Source organism: Ochotona curzoniae, unplaced genomic scaffold, assembly GCF_017591425.1.
Source record: "Ochotona curzoniae isolate NIBS_2020 unplaced genomic scaffold, NIBS_Ocur_1.0 scaffold_2476, whole genome shotgun sequence".
In the NCBI taxonomy this organism is placed as follows: Eukaryota; Metazoa; Chordata; class Mammalia; order Lagomorpha; family Ochotonidae; genus Ochotona; species Ochotona curzoniae.
The window spans coordinates 304548-324136 of record NW_024467095.1 but is presented as its reverse complement, the minus strand read 5'-3'; the positions used below and the strand labels follow the sequence as shown (position 1 = coordinate 324136).

Here is a 19589-nt window from a genome sequence, read left to right as displayed (position 1 = left end):
CGCTCACATCCTGTGTTGGAGGGCTGAGCTGAGGTCCAGCCTACACCTGACCCGAGCTGACGTGCACCTGTGCAGGCAGCATGCGTGGCTGCAGTGCTTGGCTCCTCATGTCCCATGTAGGGGATGTGAATTGTGGACTCCTGGCTTCAACAGCTGGCTTCAACTAGGTACAAGTTTCTAAAAAAGAGTAATAAACATCCATATGGCTTTTAGGCATCACGTATGATTTGTAGTGTTCAAGTATGTGGAATGTCCTCTGTTTGTAACTGCTGGCCTGCTTTTACTCCTAGCACTTTCTTTTTTGGATGATAATGTTTGACATACTGTGATGTGGTGGAATTCCGTAGGGGACAGCCAAATCTTCCATACGAACTTGGATGTTGGGACTGGTGCTGTGACACAACAAACTAGGCTGCTTGCAATGCTGGAAACCCATATGGGGGATTCTGTTGGGGTCCCTTGCTGCTCTGCAGCAACGTGAGCTTCCTGCACAGCGGCCCCAGGACTTGCACCGCCCCCCCAGTCAGAGCTCTGTTGGAGTTCCAGACTCCTGGCTTAGACATGTGGCCCGCACTCTTCAGCCATTTTGGCCATTTGGGGGAGTGACCAGCGTTTGGAAAGTTTCTTCTTTGTATGTCCCTTTCTCTATGACTTTGCCTTTCAAATAAACAAGTCTTTAAAAAAGCCCCAGCTGTTATAGGTGTTTGGGGAGTGAACCAGTGGATAAAAGATTTCTGTCTCTCTCTCCATCCATGCCTTTCAAAGAAACAATCATAGGAAATGAAGTCGTGGTTTTTTGTTTTTTTAAGAAGTGGAGAAAGTCTCGGAAAACCAGGCTCTGATTGATTTACTTTGGATGAGTTGGTGGTGATTTCAGAGAACACTTCTTTTGAATCCAAACTTTCCATAGCCAGCCATGTTATTGTTAAAATCGGAGAGAGATTTTTCATTTTGGGAAAAGCAAAGGGATATCAATTAGGTACAAATGCAGGCAGATCACTTTAGAGAAGGAGCAAAATGGAATATTCCCAGGGCTTCTGTGCTGTTTGACTGCAGGGCGAGGAACAGGCTCTCCACAGGGACCCTGCGCAGCCGCACACTGCCTGGCTGATTACAGTGTTTCAGGGTAAACATTGCAAAAATAAACAAATGACCAAACTAATGGATTGTGATGGACAGGATGCCTGAGTAATTACCATAAATGCTTTGCCTTTTTTTTTTTTGTCAGAGACCCAGAAAGGACTCTAACCTTGGTCTGTTAATCTGGCTTCCATCACAGGGTGAAGCTAGTGGCACTTTGTGTTCTAAATCATGAATATCTGATTTGTCCTTGGTAGGCTCTGGCAATTCTGTTTTCTTTCCCATGAAGTTTGTTATTGTGCTCCAGCGATGGGAACCTGTACAGACGGCTGAGAGCATGCAGGTGGAGCTGGCCACCTTGACCAGGTCATCAATACAGGTGGGAATTTTACCAGCTGGGAGTTGACTTGAGTTCTCCGCGGGCCAACAGGTCAACCTGCGCTGCCCACCCTATAAATGAAGTCCGAAAAGGAGTGGAGCCTGGCCTCCGGAAAAGCCGTGACCATGAGACTCATCCTGCTTTTTGCTGCCCTCTGGGGACACATCTACTGTCGAGAGGCGTTTGTGGGGTAAGTTAACTGCCGCTGGGGCGGGCTTGAGTTGTTCTTAACTGGTTTACAGGATTTCTCACCTGCTCCTTATAATTTTCAGAGTCGTTTCCTTAGACTGAACAGGGGTGAAGTCATGGGAAAGGCAGCAAGGAGTCCTTCAAAGTCAAAGCCACAGAGGCACTTCTCCAGTGCAGGAAGTTGGTTTGGACAGAAAGAACACAATTGCAATCACGGGCATACAGCGCACCAGCCAGGGTGGGCTCTGCGACACGCGAGAATGAAGGACAAGCTAGGGGTTTTGTTAGGTGAGTGCGATCTGTGGATTCACTCTCCTGGCTGCCCGAAGCTGGCCAGCCATCGTCTGTGAAGTTACACTGCAAACCACAGCTGGCAGTGGCGAAGTGGAATTTTCTAGAGGTTGTGGCTGGCTGTTTGGCCGGCCTGCGGACGGTTTCTGTATCTGCTTCCTTTCTTCCCCACGGCCCCTCAGCTGCATCTACTTGACCCCTAAAAGAGTGTTACCCACACCAGTGACAGTCACAACAAAGTTTTATTACAACGAGAGAAGGTAGCCCGACAGAACAGCACCAACATCCCCCAGCAGAGTGTGGCCCCGGGTGTTGACAGTTTTTACGGGGCAGTCTACAATGGCTTGTTGTGGCTGGACAATTGTGTCTGTCTCTTCTCTGGTCCTGCAGTTAAGATAACGAGACTCAGGCCTTGGAGCCACCTGTGAGATAACCAGACTGGGACCTCGATTCCTGGGAGCTGAGATCTGTGCTGAAGGCCGCAGGGGTGACCTTGCACAGTCTCACACATCTGTTGTATTGGCAAGCAAAGCAGAAGTTACAAAAGTGAAAAGTATTGCAGTTAGCAGTGAGCCATTTACTCCATTTTGTGGCTGGATTCCACGCCTTGGCGCCATGCGAGTGCATGTCACAGCAGTGACTCCGTTTTGGATCATGCATTGTCACAAGCCAGGACACACCTAGCCCCATGTTCCTCTGATGCTCAGCATGTGGGGACATCCAGCTCCCTGCCTCCCTGTGCCGGGTGTCAGCCGACTGCTGGCCTTTTACCGGAGTAGGGCTCTAGGCTGTACCCTGCAGCTCAGCGTGGCTCCTGCCCCAAGTTCAGGTCCAGGGTGTGTGTGTGTGTGTGCAGTGGGGCCTCAGCAGCAGAAGGCCCCTCCTCTGGCTTTGAAGGACACATCTTTGCTTTGAAATCCTGTGGTTGCCCAGACTGTGAAGGCCCCAGGCAGCACTGCTTTTTTCATTTGTGAAAGTACAAACCCCATCTTATTTGAGATGACGAGCGTGAGAATGAGAGTGAGTAGGGCCCGGCGCGGTGGCGCAAGTGGTTAAAGAGAGTGAGAGTGAGTGAGCTGTCTCTGAATGACTGCAAGGGGCCGGGGCAGAAGCAGGGACTTGGGAACCCAACCCAGGTCTCTCCCACGGGTGGTGAGAGTCTGGCTGCTTCAGCCAGGAGGCTGGACTGGGAGTCAGAGCCAGGACTTGAACCAAGGGGCTCGGACACAGGTGTGTAACGAGTGTCTTGACCACTAGGCTAAGCGTCACCATTAAGCGGCATGGCTTTTGTTTGAGGAGTATTCTGGGGAACTAACGGCGCAGCTGAAATTTTTCATCCAAAAAGCCGGGTGATCAAATACCTTTGGAAATCCAAGGAATAGAAAAAAATCACAGACTTTTTAGAACTTGGGCTTCTGGATTAGAGTGCTCCTGTAAGAGGTGATCTAGGTTTAATACGGACCCCAATATAGTTTTTTAAATTTGTTATCTATTAATGGTGTTTTTTAAAAAAGATTTTTAAAATTTATTTTCACTGGAAAGTCAAATTTTACAGAGAGAAGGAGAGACAGAAAGAGGGTCCCAAGGCTCTGGGCTGTCCTTGACTGCTTTCCCAGGCCACAAGCAGGGAGCTGGAGGAAAGTGGAGCATCCAGAACACAAACTGGCACCCATATGGGATCCCGAGGGATGTAAAAAGACACAACATCAAAAAACTCTCCAGCCAGTGAACAAATTAACAAATGGATCTTTATCAAAGAGAGGTCTACCTAGGTATGAATTCATTTCCTCTTACAAACAGTAGATGGATGATTACACTTTCTATTAACTTATTTCTGCAAAGCAGGAAGAGGTGTCTTAAAAGGCTTTGCTTCATGAACAGCAGGTGGTATTTGACAAACACTCATTAAGCAGAGAGGTGGCTTTACCGGCAAGCCTGCTGCTGGGAGCCCGCACGCCTCTTGGTCACCATCTAGATAACGGCTCCCTGTGGAAACCAAGCCACGTGCTTCTTCCTGATTGGGGTATCCGGGTCAGTACACTCCGAAGGAGTTTCTGCACGGTCCACGAGACGTCGACTGGCACACTGGCCTTCCAAGGCCAGACTGGCAGGAAGCTGGCAGAAACAGCTTTCCAACCACGCTGCTAAGCTCACGTCTGTGTTCTCTGTGTTTCAGAGACCAAGTTCTTGAGATCATACCGAGCAATGAAGAACAAATTCAAAAGCTGGTGCAACTAGAGGCTGAAGAACATCTCCAGGTACCCAGCCTCACGTGGCTCCCTCTCCGGGAGTGAGGCCTTCCTGGGTAGACAGGGCGCTTGAGCTGCTTTTGCATGTTGAGTTCTCTGGCACAATGTGGAATGTGAACTTGTGAAATGGGATTTTGAAAACCTGGGCTCTAGGTCCACACACATGGCATGGCACAAGTTCCCCCACCTCGGCCTGTACCTCACTGCCCTGTTAAGAAACAATACATATACTGTTGATCTAGCTGTCAGGTTGAAAAGGGATCAAATGGGAAAGTTACCTTGGAATGCCATTGGACACTTCGAGCGCATTAGTGCTTTCCTAAAACATGTCATAATGTTTGCATTTTATGAAAGGAAGTAGATCACTTGTACACCAGCTTTTAAAAAATTGCCATAGTTTTGCATATTTTTCTTTGGCCCTTTTTAATATCTAGTCATAGAAGAAGGCACTATGACACATTTACTAATGCTTGGGTAATTAAAAACCCTGTTGTGCTGTCACAGCGATTCCAGTCACTTTAGCTCCCACACTCAAGAGAAAACAGAAGGAATTCCTTGAAATTTATCTGTGCCGAGCTGCCCGTTCCCCAGAGTGACCCACTCCTCACCTTGGCTTTCTGCCCTGTGCAGCTTGACGTCTGGAAATCACCCACCACCCCAGGGGCCGCCATGCATGTCCGGGTTCCCTTTGTCAGTGCCCAGGCTGTCCGAGTCTTCTTGGAGTCCCAGGGAATTGCTTATTCCATCATGATTGACGATGTTCAGGTAAGTGCACCATGGGGAAGCCTTGCAGAGTTAGCTGCTCTCCACGAACTGTAGGGCCAGCGTGGGGGACCGGCCAGCCCTCCGGGTTCTGCGTGGACCCCCTGGGCCACCCTGCTGGGAGGAGGAGACATTGTCTGCTTTGCATCTGGTCCCCTGGAATATGGTGACAAAGAATGGAAAGGAAAGGACAAAAGAGGCAAGAATCTGGCATTTAGAGTGCAAACTGAAGGGTGTTAGCCAAAACACAACAAAAGTAAGATCAGCTGAAAGTTATTTATTTATTGGCAAGTCACAAAGGGAGACAGAGCGTGGCCATCTGCTAGTTCTCTCCCCGGATTTCTGCAGCATCCGGGGCCAGGCCAGGCTAAGCAGAAGCTGGTACCCAGGAAAGGTGACTAGGTCTCTCAGCTGGCGAGCAGGGACCCAACACCTTGAGCCAGAGCTTGAGGCCTTCCAGGGTCTACTTCAGAAAAAAGCCCAAGACAGGAAGTGGAGGATGAATTAAACCCAACATGGGACATGGGTGTCTTAATTGCCAGGCCGCATGTCTGCTTCTGTTTTGTTTTAATTAGAGGTTAGCCTGGATCAAGAATTCACAGAAATATAGTATGGGCCATGGGAGTGTGCACTCCCTTTTTCTGCCACACTTGGCTAGCTGGAAGTCCAGTTCATACAGCTGCCAGATAAAGGACAGACAGGACGGGGAGAGGAGAGCTGGGTATAGAAACCCGAGAGACACTGCTGCTTTCAAAGCTGTTGACTGAAATACATTAACGTGAACTAACCATCTGTAGAATGGGTTTATCTTAGGTTCTGTTGGACAAAGAGAAAAAAGAAATGGAACTGAATCGGAGAAGAGAACGGAATGGGAACTTCAATTTTGGTGCCTACCATACCTTGGAAGAGGTAGGTGTTTTAAAATAGACATTTCACCATGAGCGTCAGAGAAATTGGCCGCTCTCTTCTGCCAATTAGGACCACAGAGATGATGATTATACCTCTTGGCAGTCATCTCTAACTACTCTGGATCCCTCCAAGTTTCCTTAAGTTAACCTTGCCAGCGTCACGGTCACTGACTTCCTGCAGGACTTGAACTCCACCCAGCCTCCTCAACAGCTATGCACTTATTTTTGAAAGTTTTGTGGATTGTCTTAAATGAACCCACAAATGGCTCCTGTTCTTATCTCTGACCTAGCTCATTAAAAAAAAAGATTTATTTTTTTGAAATGTAAATTTACAGAGAGAAGGAGAAACAGAAAAGGAAAAATCTTCCATCGGCTAACTCGCTCCCCAAATGGTCACAATAGCTGGAGCTGAGCTGATCTGTAGCCAGAAGCTCCTCTGGGTCTCCCACATGAGTACAGGGGGCCAAGGATCCAAGCCATTCTTTGCTGCTTTTCCAGGCCATAAGCAGGGAGCATGATAGGAAGTGGAGCAGCCAAGACATGAACTGGCGCCCATATGGGATACTGGCACTTGCAGCTGGAGGATTAGTTGATTGAGCCACCATGCTGACCCCTCGTGCTATGTTCTGACCTGCGCCACTCACCAAGCCAATGGACTGATGTTGGAGTCAGGGAGCCCCTGGACACCTGCTTCTTGCCATGTCTCAGGGTAGAAAGCCCTGTGCTGGTGGTACCTGGGAGTCAGTGGGGTAGAGGAGGACAGGCAGGGGGAGGGCTGGAGGGGGTTAGGAGTGAAGGGAGGAGGCAGACAGGCGCTGCAGAGAAGGCCACAAGCTTCCAAACCAGGCATTTAAATATTTTAAAGTTTTCTGAAAAAAAATTTTTTTTTCTCCGTAATTGATTTGGGAGTTCAACATGATGTGATCTAAACATGCGAGCTGACTTGTTAGCTTCTTTCACGGCCAGACATGCTTATGTGCTGGAGTACAGGGTCAGACTGTGTGATATGCAGCATAGCGTTCCAACTGGTGTTGTCAAAAATCCACCTTCCCCGCAAAAAATGAGTTTGAAATATGTCCAGCTGCAAGGGTTTTCATCTGGGCCTGCACAGAGTCAAGAGCAGGAGAGGGAGGAGAGAGAGAATCACGCTTGCTCTTCCCCTGCAGTGCCACCTGCCCCATGCCCTGGCTGCTAGTACAGCTACCTCCCCTGCAGTGCCACCTGCTCCATGCCCTGGCTGCTAGTACAGCTAGACCTGCCACTTCCACAAGTCAGTCCTGCAGGCCAGGCTAGGTCCCAGCCTGGGCACAGCTGGGCATCCTTCTTGGCAGACAGGGGGCAAGGCCGCCCATGGCTTTGGCATCCCTGTCCAGGCTCCTGTCCCGGGAGTGACTGCTGTTTGTGTCCTCTGCATGGGGGAGAGCCTGCAGCTAAGATGGAAGAGGGGCTGAGCAAAGCCAACCAGACACCAGCCGGGTGGCTTTGCAGAAAATGGCCAAAAGCAAACTGCAGCAGCAAAGTGGCCTCTCCCTCATATCCCATCCCTGCAGATGCCTGCAGTCAGCCTCATTTCCAGTGGGGGTTCCATGAGCCCTGAGAGAGGGCATTTCACGTGTGGGCCTCAGTGCCCACCGGGGGCCAGGGTGGACAGAGGGAGTGAAGTCAGTAGCAGATGGGTTAGATCGTTCATGTGCAAATGACTATTCATTGAAACATTGCAGATTTATCAGGAAATGAACAACCTTGTGGCGGAGCACCCGGGGCTAGTGAGCCAAGTGCGCATCGGCTCTTCCTTCGAAAACCGATCCTTGAACGCGCTCAAGGTGCGGTACTGTGAGGCAGCTCCGGCTTTTAGAACTCAGGTCTTTTTTTTCCTAACTGGACCTTGCTGGTTTTGAGTGTTCCTCCCGCTGCACTTCTTTGGCAATACTTTCTCTTTTCCTCTTTCCTTGCCCAGGCAGAAGCTGGCTCCAGCAATGAGTTAATGCTGGGGTCCTGATGGATGCATGCTTGCAAGGGAGGTGGGCGGTAGGACCGGGAAGCCAGGTGGTGTGTAATGCATCGAGGTGGGAGACCTTCGCTTCCTTTTTTTAAATCTTTGTCTCCTTCTTTTCTAACTGTTAAAGCAAAGCAGGAAAAAAACACCCCAACAACACCAAGTAATTGCCCAAGCTAGCCGCATGAAAATGAAAGATCCTGCGGTGTGCAGGATGCGAGCCGGCTGCCTGAAGCCCAGGCAGTCAGGATTTAGGCGGTAGCCGGGTTAGTGCGTGTCAGCCCACAGCCTGAAGCACCGCCATTTCACCTTGTTCCACTTTGCCCTGAAAGAGTGAACATTGTTTCCTCAGGTCTCCTAGAAAGAGTTTTTTAACAACAAGAGAGAGAGGGAGGGAATGTCACAAGTAAATTGGACGTGTGGCTGGGAACAGCTGTCTGACGGGCGCGTGGCTCTCTGCAGGGCCTCTCCCTCGGAGCAAGAGCAGTCGGCTTGCTTGATGAAACCGGGGTGCAGCTGCCCCCTTTCTTTCTGCTCCCTCTTCTCGCTGCTCCTTACCACAGCCTCCCTTCCCGCCCCCTCCCCCCAGTTTTCCTGGCTTTCCCTCCTCCCCCCGGGTGGTCTGGCGGTTGCCAATATCATGCGGTGTTGAAAGTTCTCTGCTTTTTCCGTTGGAGCTCTTTGGAGGAAAAGGCACGGCGCGCTTTCTGCTCAAAACCCGTGAAATGTAATTTTTAAGCAAAGATTTACATTTCTTGCTGGTCTTATCTACTGTGTTTAAAAGGCCGTGCAGATAGAAGCTGATGGTGCAAAAACCATCTTTTCCTCCCCCCTTGACTGTTCCAGTTGGCCCCCAGCACTGTTCCAGCTGAGGCAGAGTCCGCTGGCTCAGCCTGGGCCAGCCTGCCGCCGTGGGCAGGACTGAAGGCCATCACTAGCTTCTTTGTAACAAAACCATGACGTACATCTGGAAAAGAGCACAAAACCAACAACACAAATCCCTACAGTTTCAGTTTTTCTATAGGACAACAGCTCATATATTTGTCTAGTTTTCTTTTGTTAAATTTTTATTTTGAATTTTTGAATTTTGTGGTACAATTTCTTTTTTTATATTATTTTTTATTGATCACATTGCATTTGATTGTCTAGTTTTCAACTGCTTTTTCCTTTTCTCTGTTCCCTCTCCCTTGTCACGTGTTCAGGTGTAAAAATATAAGAGTATAGACATGAAATCATTTTTTTTAAAATAAAAACCTGTCTGCTTCCATTTACAACCTATGAACACATTTCCTATCATTACACCAGACATCACAATTGTGCTTAAAAACAAACAGCAAGGGAGGAAAGCCTAGGTCCCTCTTGTTAGCCCGTGTCTAAACTGAGGCGGGCTAAACGAATATCTGCCTTTGATGAGACAAATGACAGTGTCAGCTGTGTGCGTTCCAAACCCATCAAGGGCACAGCGGCCAGAGGTGGAAGTGCGGGTGGAGGGGCCAGGACAGGCTGGTCACTTTGTCGTGCTTGCTTTTCAGTTCAGCACCGGAGGTGACAAGCCGGCCATCTGGCTCGATGCGGGGATCCACGCAAGAGAGTGGGTTACACAAGCTACTGCGCTGTGGATAGCAAATAAGGTTATCTTGCTCCGAATTCCTAACTGACTTTCTGTCTGAGGTCAGGCTCACCAGGCACACACTAGTCCCCGTGGTCCTGGCAGCCCACGCTGTGGGTCACGCCTTCTCTTAGCACACAGGCAGGAAACAAACCCATCCCGCCCTTTTTGGTATTGCCCCATCCAGTGTCCTGGCACTCTGCCATCACTGGGAACTCTGTGGTAAGCCACAGCGAGTTAGACCAGATCCTGAGAGGCAGGGCAGGGCCCCAGGAGGCAGAGTTCAGTGTAAGAATAGGTTCGAGAAAGTCACATTGCTGCCCGCAACTCCGAGGGCTGCAGCACAAGGTGCCAGAAATCTAAAAAATGTTAAGGGAGGATTAGAGAGCAAAATAGTCAGGTGTGAGAAGAGCCTCCTTGGACCCAGAGATCCAAAAGGAAATTAGTTAAGGGTCTTTGGGTAGCCCTGAAAACTTCCCACATCTGCTTTTGAAGTCAGGATGTAGCAACCACTGCCTTCCACTTGTTCGCTGGCATCAGTCAGGACAAGCAGCTGGTTGACCTGGTCTGGTATTTCTTAAGTAGTTCCAAAATGACATGCTATAAATCAGAATGTTAATTCATGAGCAAAGGAAATCAATCCACATCAGATTATTCAAGCATGTACAACCACGTGCACGCCTACTGATACATTTTTCCCTTCAATTAAAATGCGGTTACCTTTAGGGTGTTAGGAAATGGATAGTTAACAGTTGAATAATAATGCTTAGGCTGGCTGAGCACAGGAAATGAATACATTTTAATCCAGTAGAAACTTCAACACTACTGCAATTGATTGCAAGTTAAAAAAAAAAAAAAAAGAATCTAATTCCCCAAAATGGAATTTAAGCAGTGGTCTGTCTCTAAGCAGAGCCTAAGTGTATTCAGTACATCTGATATTGGTCATGAGTTCTTTTGGAAAGCTGCTGTGTGTGTGTGAGAGAGAGAGTATGGGGGAAGGAATGAGGGAATATTAAAGAATATTCTGCCATATATCGGAGAATCTCTCCTTGGCATATGGCGCTACGTGAGCGATGGCCCATCGCCGCGGAACGCCTCGGCAGCACAGATAGATGGTTCCTGCTCTGGGTGAAGAATGGATCCGCGAGCTCTAATCTTTTCCTCAGTAAATGATGTTGACCAGAAAGAAAAGTCTAGGCCCAGTCGAGCTCGTGAGCACGGCAGGGGACGGGGCAGCAGCTTCCGGGGGGCCAAGAGCAGCCCTGCTGCCCAGGTGGCACGGCCGCAGGCCTCCCCGCTGCCCGGGCTGCCCGTCTGTGCTCTCCGTGCAGATCGCCTCCGACTACGGAAGTGAGCCGTCCGTCACGTCCATCCTGGACACCCTGGACCTCTTCCTGCTGCCCGTCACGAACCCTGACGGCTACGTGTTCTCGCACACCGAAGTAAGTCCCAGCTGCTCAGAGCAGACCAACCGCAGTAGTTTCTCCTCAGGCCGGCAGCCGCGGTCCGAGCCTCCCGCCCCCGTTTCAGCCGCCCCCGCCAGCCGCGGGTCACCTAGCAGATTGGCTCCCATTATCCGGGGTTTGACGGAGAGCGCAGCGGATGCTACCTGCTGACAGATCGCAGTGGCATTTAGCATTTAGCGTCCTGTCGCAGGAAATCCTCTGCAGTGTCACTAAAAGGGGCCGTGGCGTGGGCCTCTCTCCCCACTCCCCCTTTCAAATCTCATCACGAAATGCCACTGTGGCAACCGTGACCCCGCGTCTACTGGAACTCAGCGCTCCCGCGCTTCGTGCCTGCAGCGCCGACGGTGCGGCCGGGCGACGGCCGGCTGTGAGGGAAGCCGCCCACCCGACGCCGTTCTTACAGGCCACTCAGGAAAAAACAACAAAGCCAAAGCCGGCGGGAGTGCGTGGACGAGCCCTGCAGGGTGCTGCCGTGCATTCCCCGGGGAGCCCCACAATTCCCCAGTGTCCCCAGTCCGCTCTTACAAACGGGGTTCTCCGGAGCGGACACTCATTTGGGGGTGCGGCTGGGGGCCATGAACCCCGCAGGCGGGAAGGGGCACGCGGCCTTGCGGGAGGGACCCGGGGCTGACCGGGCTTTCTCCCCCGCGCCCGCTCGCTCTTTCTGGGTTTTGGATGTTCAAGAATCGAATGTGGCGCAAGACGCGGTCCCAGGCGTCCGGAAGCTTCTGCGTCGGCGTGGATCCTAACCGGAACTGGGACGCGGGATTCGGAGGTGAGGGGCGGCGGGGCAGGCCGGGCGAGGCCGGAAGCCGGCGTGTGAGGCCCTCCCACAGCAACAGCCCAGCGCCGTTCCCGCAGAGCTCGGGCGCTGCTCCCGCAGAGCTCGGGGCGGCGCGGCCCCGCGGGGCTCTCCCCTCTTTGTTTTCCTCACGCTCTGCCCCGCCGCCCGCAGGCCCCGTGGCGGGAGCCGCCGCCAGGGGGCGCTAGCTCCTGGTCGCGGCCGAGCGGTGACGTCACGCGAGGACGCCGGGAGAGGCAGACATGGACACACTCGGGAAGGACCCTGGTGTCCGTTTGCCCGGCCTGGCCGGCGGGCGGGAGGGCCCGGCGTCGCAGAGGGGCGCGGGCTTGGCCTCGCTGGCCTCGCCCGAGGCCCGGAGCTGCCGCCCAGCGCCGGGGCCCGCCGCGCAGAAGGGCAGTGTTTGTAAAGGAGGCCTGTGGGTGAGGGCAGCTGCCTTCATTGCCAGCACCTGTTTTTTTTTTTTTTAAAGGATAAGGAAGAAAAAGCAAAATTAGCGCACCAGACTCAAAATATTGAACAAAACGCAGCCACTGAATGCTATTTCCCCTGCCCACCCCCCACAACTGTTATCCTGTGAAATTATTTTGGCGTAAGGCAACAGAAGTTGAGTTTCCATTTTCTGTCACTTAGAGGGGGGAACCAGCTTTCACGGTGCCCTCGGAGGTGCTACACCAGGACAGCCCCTCCAGCCCACGCTGGCCCCGCAGCTGCGCCTTGGGCCGCTCAGGGTCAAGGCGGAAGGTGGCTGGGCGAGCAGCTGCGGGGTCCTCTTGGCAGGAGGACGTCGGCGCTTGTGGGCGTTGGGGCTTTGTGACTTGGAGTCTAGATGAGCACGATCCTCTCCCCTCGGACTCTTTATGAATTGGACGAGATCCCAGCTTGTGAACTTAATGCAACTCCCACCCAGTGCAGGAATTCCATCTATAAAATGAAACCTCGCTTTCCTTCCAGCATCCCTCCCAGAGAGAGGAGGTGATTTGAATTTGATAGCCCTCCAGCCATATGGAGGAACTATAACTTATTTGTCCATGTTCATTTTATTTGAAAGGCAGAGAGAGAGAGAGAGAATGGGAGAGAGAGGGAAGGAAGAGAGACAAGATGGAGAAATTTCCATCTTCAGGTTCACTTCCCAAATTACAGCTTGGGTTGGACCAACCAAGCCAGGAGCCCTGACTCCATCCAAGCATTCCAGTCGGGTGGCAGGGCGCCATGTGTTTGAGGCCAGCACTAGCTGCCTGCCCAGGGTATGGAAGGAGGAAGCTAGACCACAAGAAGAGGAGCTGGGACTTGAACCAGGCACTAAGAGAAGGTGCCAGCATCCCAGCCAGGAGCAACTGCACTGTCACATGCCCAGTGTAGAAAGCTTATCTTTCTTCCTTCATTTTTTTTAGGAAAAGGGATTAGTCTAGGTTCACTTCCTTTAAGGGTCTGCTGGCTGTGCCCTTGGGAAGACACTAGTCGTAGAACAGTGCGGGTCTTGCTCTGATTTCCAGAGGAGGGGCTTGCGGGTCTGCAGAGGTTCTTCCCTCCGGTGAACTCATTGGGCTCTTGTGCGTCCATCAGGCCCTGGAGCCAGTAGCAGCCCTTGCTCTGATTCCTACCATGGACCCAGTGCCAACTCAGAAGTGGAAGTGCAAGCCATAGTGGAGTTCATCAAGAATCACGGCAAGGTCAAAGCCTTCCTCACCCTGCACAGCTATTCCCAGCTGCTCATGTTCCCTTACGGCTACAAGTGTGCCAAGCCAGAGAGCTTCGATGAGCTGGTGAGTTTCGGAAATTTAATTCCAGCGTGGCAACAGGACAAAACAGGTAATTCCAGTTTTGTCCAACGTTGTGTGGACAAGTAGGTTTCTGCAGTAAGGTGGGCGCTAAGAGGGAGGCATGCCGGCCACAGGCGATCAGGGGAGCGCAGCATTAGTGAACCCAACCCCAAGCTGCTGAGGCGATGGTGTGGCTTCCCTGTGAAACAGAAATCAAGCGATTCTTGTTATCTTCATCTACCTGAACAGAACCCTCATGATTTCTGGAATGTTCTTTTTGTTGCATAAGGGAGGGAAAAAAGCCGCTTGGATTTGGGTGTGAGGCTCTTAGGTCGGTGTGCTTGCACCTGGGGCTGTTTGGCTGTGTGACCTTGTGCCTGTGTGCCCAAGGCCCAGTTTCCCTGCCCTGATTTGGTTCCTTTCATCATTTCTCTTGCTTTGGGCATGGCGCCCGGGCAGCAGCCTTGTGTCAGATGATGACAGATCAGCTACGCCACAGCTCTCCCCAGCAGAAACCAGCGAGTGGTCGTCCTTGGGCTCTGAGGCGTGCTTCCTTAGATTCTGAGCAACCCCAGCATTTTCTGGTCAGCAAGCTCCTGCAGAAGCGGACTCGCTGCTTCCAAGCCACACTTGTCTTCCTCCTCAGCTGCTGCATTGCAGCCTGCTGGGGCGGCAAGTGTTACTCTTTCAGGGCGAAAGCAATGACAGGCTTGGAAGGAACCTGTCGGGTTCTTTTTGAAGACCTTGCTGATCCTGTACGTGGTGCGAACCTGTGGCTGTTTGCTGCACCGCCGTTGAGCCCAGCGTCGGAAGGCTTCCTGTTGCCGAGGGGACCTTGTGCATCGGGGTGTATTTCGTCCCCGGGGCTTCTCCTTACATTCCGCTCTGGTTTATCATCTGGGGCTACTGAGCCAGTTTTTTTGTGTGGTGAGAGGTGAAGCTAGTCATTACTCGAAGCCCAGTAACTTGTACTCCTTAAGTGCTCTCTGTTCCTCCTAAAACCAAAAGCAAAAGCAAGCCCCAGTTCCTGTGAGTGCTGACCACGTGGCCATGCCCTCAGCCTGCCGGCAGCCGTGTCCCGCACAGGTCGCTTGTGGAAGTGGGTGACAAACGTGTGGGCTTTGCAGCGCAGCGCACAGCGCGACCAGCTCTGCCCCTCCAGCCTGTGCCCATCTGGGACTGCACTCAAGGGTCACCGTAGATTTTTTTGGCAGAAGTGCAGCACAGTGCTGTTGACTCACATTGGGCTCGTTGTCAACTGAAACCTCCAGGCTCCCCCAGACCTCTGCGCAGCCAGGCTTTCCTCAGCTGGTGATTGTACAGTTTTCCTCCTGGCCCCAAGTTCACGACCTCACATTTATCCCTTGCAAGGACAGTAAAGCCTCAATCAGTCAAAATTGGAACCCTCAAATAACGGAAAGTATTTTGCTGAGCTCTGCTTCTTGGAAAAAGTCAGTCACAGGGAAACGAGCCAGTGTTGGAATGTAACAACAGCAGTAAAAGAATCAACTTCCTGAACACCTCCTGGGGTCAGGAAACGATCTGTGGGTCTTCTCTGTCCGCCCTTCCTGGAGAGCTGGGGCAAGGATGAGCCGTGGGCTGTGCCTCTCGTGGGATGTGGCTCTCCCCAGGATGTGGCTCTCGCGGGAGGCGCCGCATCGTGGCTTCCATTGTGCCCACGTTTCTGGGAAGCTGTTGAAACAAGGGTGAAGGTTTCCACCCCAGATGCTCAGGGGCCGGTTCACTAGAGCTTTCTCAGTTCATGTTCTTTTATTAGGCAAGCAATCTTCCAAGAGACAAGTGTTTTCCATTCATCTTTCTATGGTTTTCTCCTTCTAGAATGAAGTAGGCCAAAAAGCTGCCAAGTCGCTGGCCAGTCTGTATGGTACCAAGTACGAAGTGGGACCGATCTGCTCAGTTATCTGTAAGTTCCTGCTACACTGACAGTTTTGTTTTGTTCTTTTCTACCAATGATGCACTAAGCTGGCAGGCGCCCTGTGAACCTGGCTCACAGCTTTTAGAAGTCTTGGTATGGAAGGGACAGACTTTCATACATGGAACCCAAGCTTTCCCCAGTTTCCTCCGTGAGACATTCACTGTGTGAAATCTAAAACAAAGAAGCCTTCAGTGTGTGAGCTATGGAGATTCTTTAGGCTTCTCCGGATGCTACCAGCTACTCCTGGCATGCGGAATGTCCTTGCCTATGAGTGAGTGTTCATCAAGGCCTGACCCTAAGTCATGCTCTCTTACCAAAGTTTCCTTTCCCAAGTGAGAGCTCCATGAGACCCTGAGCAATGCAGTGGGCTCTGCGTGGGGACGGAGTGGGCGTGGCTGTGCCAGGGGCCCCAGGTGCTTCTGTGGGTCGGCTCTGTGAGAGCTGTTTGTGCAGCATGTGGGGTGAAGAGAGGAGGGCAAGTTGAAAATAATGGCCATGTCGGGAGTAAATTTTATTTATTTTTATTGGAAAATCAGAATTAGAGAGACAAGGAGAGACAGAAAGATCTTCTGTTCGTTGGTTCACTCCCCAAGTGGCCGCAGTGACCGGAGTTGCGCCGATCCAAAGCCAGGAACCACGAGCTCTTTTGGGTCTCCCACGCGGGTGCAGGGTCCTGGCACTCCTGGGTGAGAGGCTGGTGTTCCAGGTGGTCTCTTTGCCCCTTGGGGTGTGTTGTACTCCTGTGTTGTGGAAGCTCAGTTCCTGGGCCCTTGGCTTGCCCCAGCTGTTTGCTAAACCGCGCTGCTGCTAGCACGTTTGCACAAACTCCTTTTCCAACCAGATGATCTTTCTGGAGGATGTTCCCACGACCAGCTCTCCTTACCCAAGGCAGGGCCGGCTCTGGAGCTGTGTTTATGTCTTTGTAAATGCTGTTCCTTAAGAAGACTTCTTTGTTTATGTCTGTTGAGATATGGGACCTTTTAAACTTTAATCTAAGTGGGATTACCCTCATTCCCATTGGGAAAATTCCAGGGAGGAAGGCCCTGCTGGTGTCTCAAGACCATGGTGGCAGCCTGACTGGAATGCAGGCCTTTGCTTAGTTGGAAGTCTCAGACTGGAGTCCAGCGTGTGAGCCGAATGGTGCAGTCACCACTGAGACTCCCACATGGGGCTCAGCGATTTTATTGCTAGGAATCTAGGTTTTTTGTTTTTTTTTTTTTAAACCTACTTTACCAGAGATGTTTACCAATAAAGTAGATCCTGGAAGGCTTGGGTTGTGTATATTTTTCTTGGTGAGCTCAGCAATATTGAAGAGATTTCCAATAAGCAGATAACATCATATAATAAGCAGATGAGCATATATCTTGGAAACCGCCCAGCAAGTTCTGACGGCCTCTCTGCCCAGAGCTGATTCTGTTATCCTGCCTTAGAGCGCCTTGGCACAGCAGTGGGATGCCCCGGGTCGGCATGCTGCCCTGCAGCAAGCACTTGCTGCGCTCTGGCCGGGATGCGCCTCTCTAGATGGGCCGTGAGATGTCCCCTGGGCAGTTGCCCGCACAGAGCGCTTGGAGTTTGGCCTGAGAGGAGTTGTCTCATGAGTTCATTCTCAGGGAGGGGTAAGGGGAAAAAAGCCCTTGACCTTGAGCCTAGAGACCTTGGGTTTGGGTTCTAGTTCTGCCACAATGGCATTAAGTAATTTCGGATAGCTCACTCCTTCCTTTCTTGGTTTCTTTAAAGATTTAAAAAGATGGTATGTGGAATACGACTATGCTGAAGCACTTCGCAGTATTGGTAGCTTCTTGATGAACTGTTCTGCTCTTGGTAACTCTGATCTGTCACGTGGTCTTTCTGAGAGGATCATAATTGTTTATGGATTAATAATATCTATGATCATAACTGACATTTTTGCTATCCTAGCTCCTTCAATCTATGAAGAGTGTTCTTTGCCTTGCTGAAGCAGCCCGGCCCCACACCCATCAGCAGTGATGTCATCTCTGTTGCCAGATGAAGCACCTGATAGGGTGATAAATGGCTTGCCATGGTTCATCCTGCTGGTGATTTTCAGGGTCATGAGTTAACCCCGAGCCTGTATTGTGTCCTCTGTTGACCTCATGGCGGGACCAACAGTGTCAAGGGGGTTGGTTGTAGCCCAAGTTAGTAATTTTGATACCCAGCCTACCAGGAATGACCAGAGCTGTCATGGCTGAAGTTTTAGGAGTCCTTAGTATCACAGACTGAAGGTCCCTAACCCGCAAATCCTCCGAACTCTGAAACTATGTGCCAATGTGACCCAAGTGGAAAATTCCACACCTGACCACAGTCAGAATACGTGTGCCTGGGAAGTGTTATGTACAGTCCTCTACAGGCTGAGTACACAGTTGTGTATGAAACATAAATGAATTGTGTGTTTGGACTTGGGTCCCTTGGGTGTCTTATACGAACATGTCTGTTTAGGTGAGCTGACCTGTAACTCTTAGATTGGCCTCGAGGCCTGCCCCGTCTCCTTTATTTTCCCAGGACTGTCCTTAGGAAGGTGGTCTCTTTCTTTCTTGCCTCAGCCTGGCCCTTTGTGTCACCTCCACCTGCCCTTGCCAGGAGGGGCCTCAGGGCAGTCGGCTGAGTCATGCCTGTCATATCAAAGGCCTTATGTGTCAGGTGCACTTACTGGATCAGCTTCAGGCACCTGCAGAGACACCGGAAGTGCTACTTGGTGTTGGAGCAGAGTCTGCCCTACCCTCAGGCAGAGTCCTCTGTGGGCAGGAACTTAATCTCCACTCCATTTGTAACCCTTCTGCTCTGGAGAAAGCAGTGTGTGCACCTCCAAAGGCAGGCAGGGACGTGGCTGCCCTGAGCTGGAGGGGAGGCCATTCAGCAGTGCAGGCAGGGTTCCCGGGGAGGGGGAGAGCCGGAGAACACGGAGGGAGACTCAGTAGAGTGACCACATGCATGTACCTTTTGCTTTGCAAATTATCTTCCGAGTTTTCCTAAGCCTGGCCGTCTTGCAGCCTGCCCGGCCTCTGGTGCCAGGGTCTTTAGTACGGGGCTCTGTGTCTCTGAGGAGCTGGCAGCGAAGGCATGACCAGGTCGATTCTCATTTGCCTTTCAGACCAAGCCAGTGGCGGAAGCATTGACTGGTCCTATGATTTTGGCATCAAATACTCATTTGCCTTGGAGCTGAGGGACACGGGCCGCTATGGCTTTCTCCTGCCAGCCGCACAGATACTGCCCACGGCCGAAGAGACCTGGCTTGGCTTGAAGACCATCATGGAGCATGTGCGGGACCACCCCTACTAGGGGTGTGGAGATGAGCACTGGCTCTGCAGCGGAGCAGGACAACGGTCGTTCCTGTTGGGACGCTCATCTGGGCCCTCCGGTTCTTCTGTTTTTGCAAGCCACTCCACTGTTCCCCTTCATTATCCTCAAAAAAAAAAAAAAATAAAGAAAAAAAAAAGTCATCCCAAGTAAAATGTTCTAATGTCCTTAGAAATTTTGTTATTGTGAACTGGGTATCTAACCCCGTGTGGCACTCGACCTGGGCTACAGGCATCTTAGCTGCTAGCTCAAATGCCGTTACCAACTTAGGAGATGCGTTCTTCATGAACACTCCCAGCTTTGGCACTCACTTATGCCCATCCCCACAGTGGGATGGCAGGGTCTTCTGGGGCTGGCTCTTCCACACTCCAAGGCCCCAGTCACCTGAAGGAATCATAGGTCGTGCATTTCTTCTGTTTTATTCTGAAAGAACACCAGACTCAGAGTCTAGCAGAGTCTAGTCTAAGAGAGGCTTATCAGTGATTCCATCAAGCCACACCTGTACTTTTGACCCTGAGAAATCAGTTTATTCAGACTAACTCAACCTTCTTATCATATTTATGTCATGTATTTCTATTCTAAGGGAATTATAACCAGTGGGGACTCAACTCCAAAGTTCTCCCCATTATGACCCATGCTGGTTAAATTCTTTCTCCTGGCTTACCAAGCGTGTGGTCTTGAACTTGGCTCTGATGGTCCTTATGTTTTAGTCGCCCCAGCAGAGGTCCCCCCATTTCGGGCTGACATTCTAGTCCTTCCTATTGGTACAAGTCCTACCCGACACTGTGCGACTTTTCTTATTGACTGGCCCAGCCACGGCGCCCTTGAAGCAGCAGGAACCCGTAGG

General features: G+C 51.3%; 1 protein-coding gene across 1 annotated transcript; it reads left to right on the top strand.

Annotated features, from left to right (window-relative positions):
- The first annotated feature begins 1584 nt into the window (after positions 1–1584).
- CPA2 (carboxypeptidase A2) lies at positions 1585–18846 on the top strand. The gene is made up of 11 exons (XM_041002428.1): positions 1585–1649; positions 4116–4197; positions 4819–4953; positions 5764–5859; positions 7580–7681; positions 9387–9485; positions 10795–10905; positions 11614–11704; positions 13298–13497; positions 15334–15418; positions 18537–18846. Exons 1-11 carry the CDS (start codon positions 1585–1587, stop codon positions 18722–18724), a joined length of 1254 nt encoding a protein of 417 aa, XP_040858362.1. The 3' UTR covers positions 18725–18846.
- The last annotated feature ends 743 nt before the right edge of the window (positions 18847–19589 follow it).

Excerpts from the sequence above, each read along its gene's own strand:
- CPA2 (XM_041002428.1), top strand. The coding sequence starts at position 1,585 with ATGAGACTCATCCTGCTTTTTGCTGCCCTCTGGGGACACATCTACTGT. Across the intron at positions 4,198-4,818 it reads AGGCTGAAGAACATCTCCAG|CTTGACGTCTGGAAATCACC; the intron begins GTACCCAGCCTC and ends TGCCCTGTGCAG. Across the intron at positions 4,954-5,763 it reads TCATGATTGACGATGTTCAG|GTTCTGTTGGACAAAGAGAA; the intron begins GTAAGTGCACCA and ends GGTTTATCTTAG.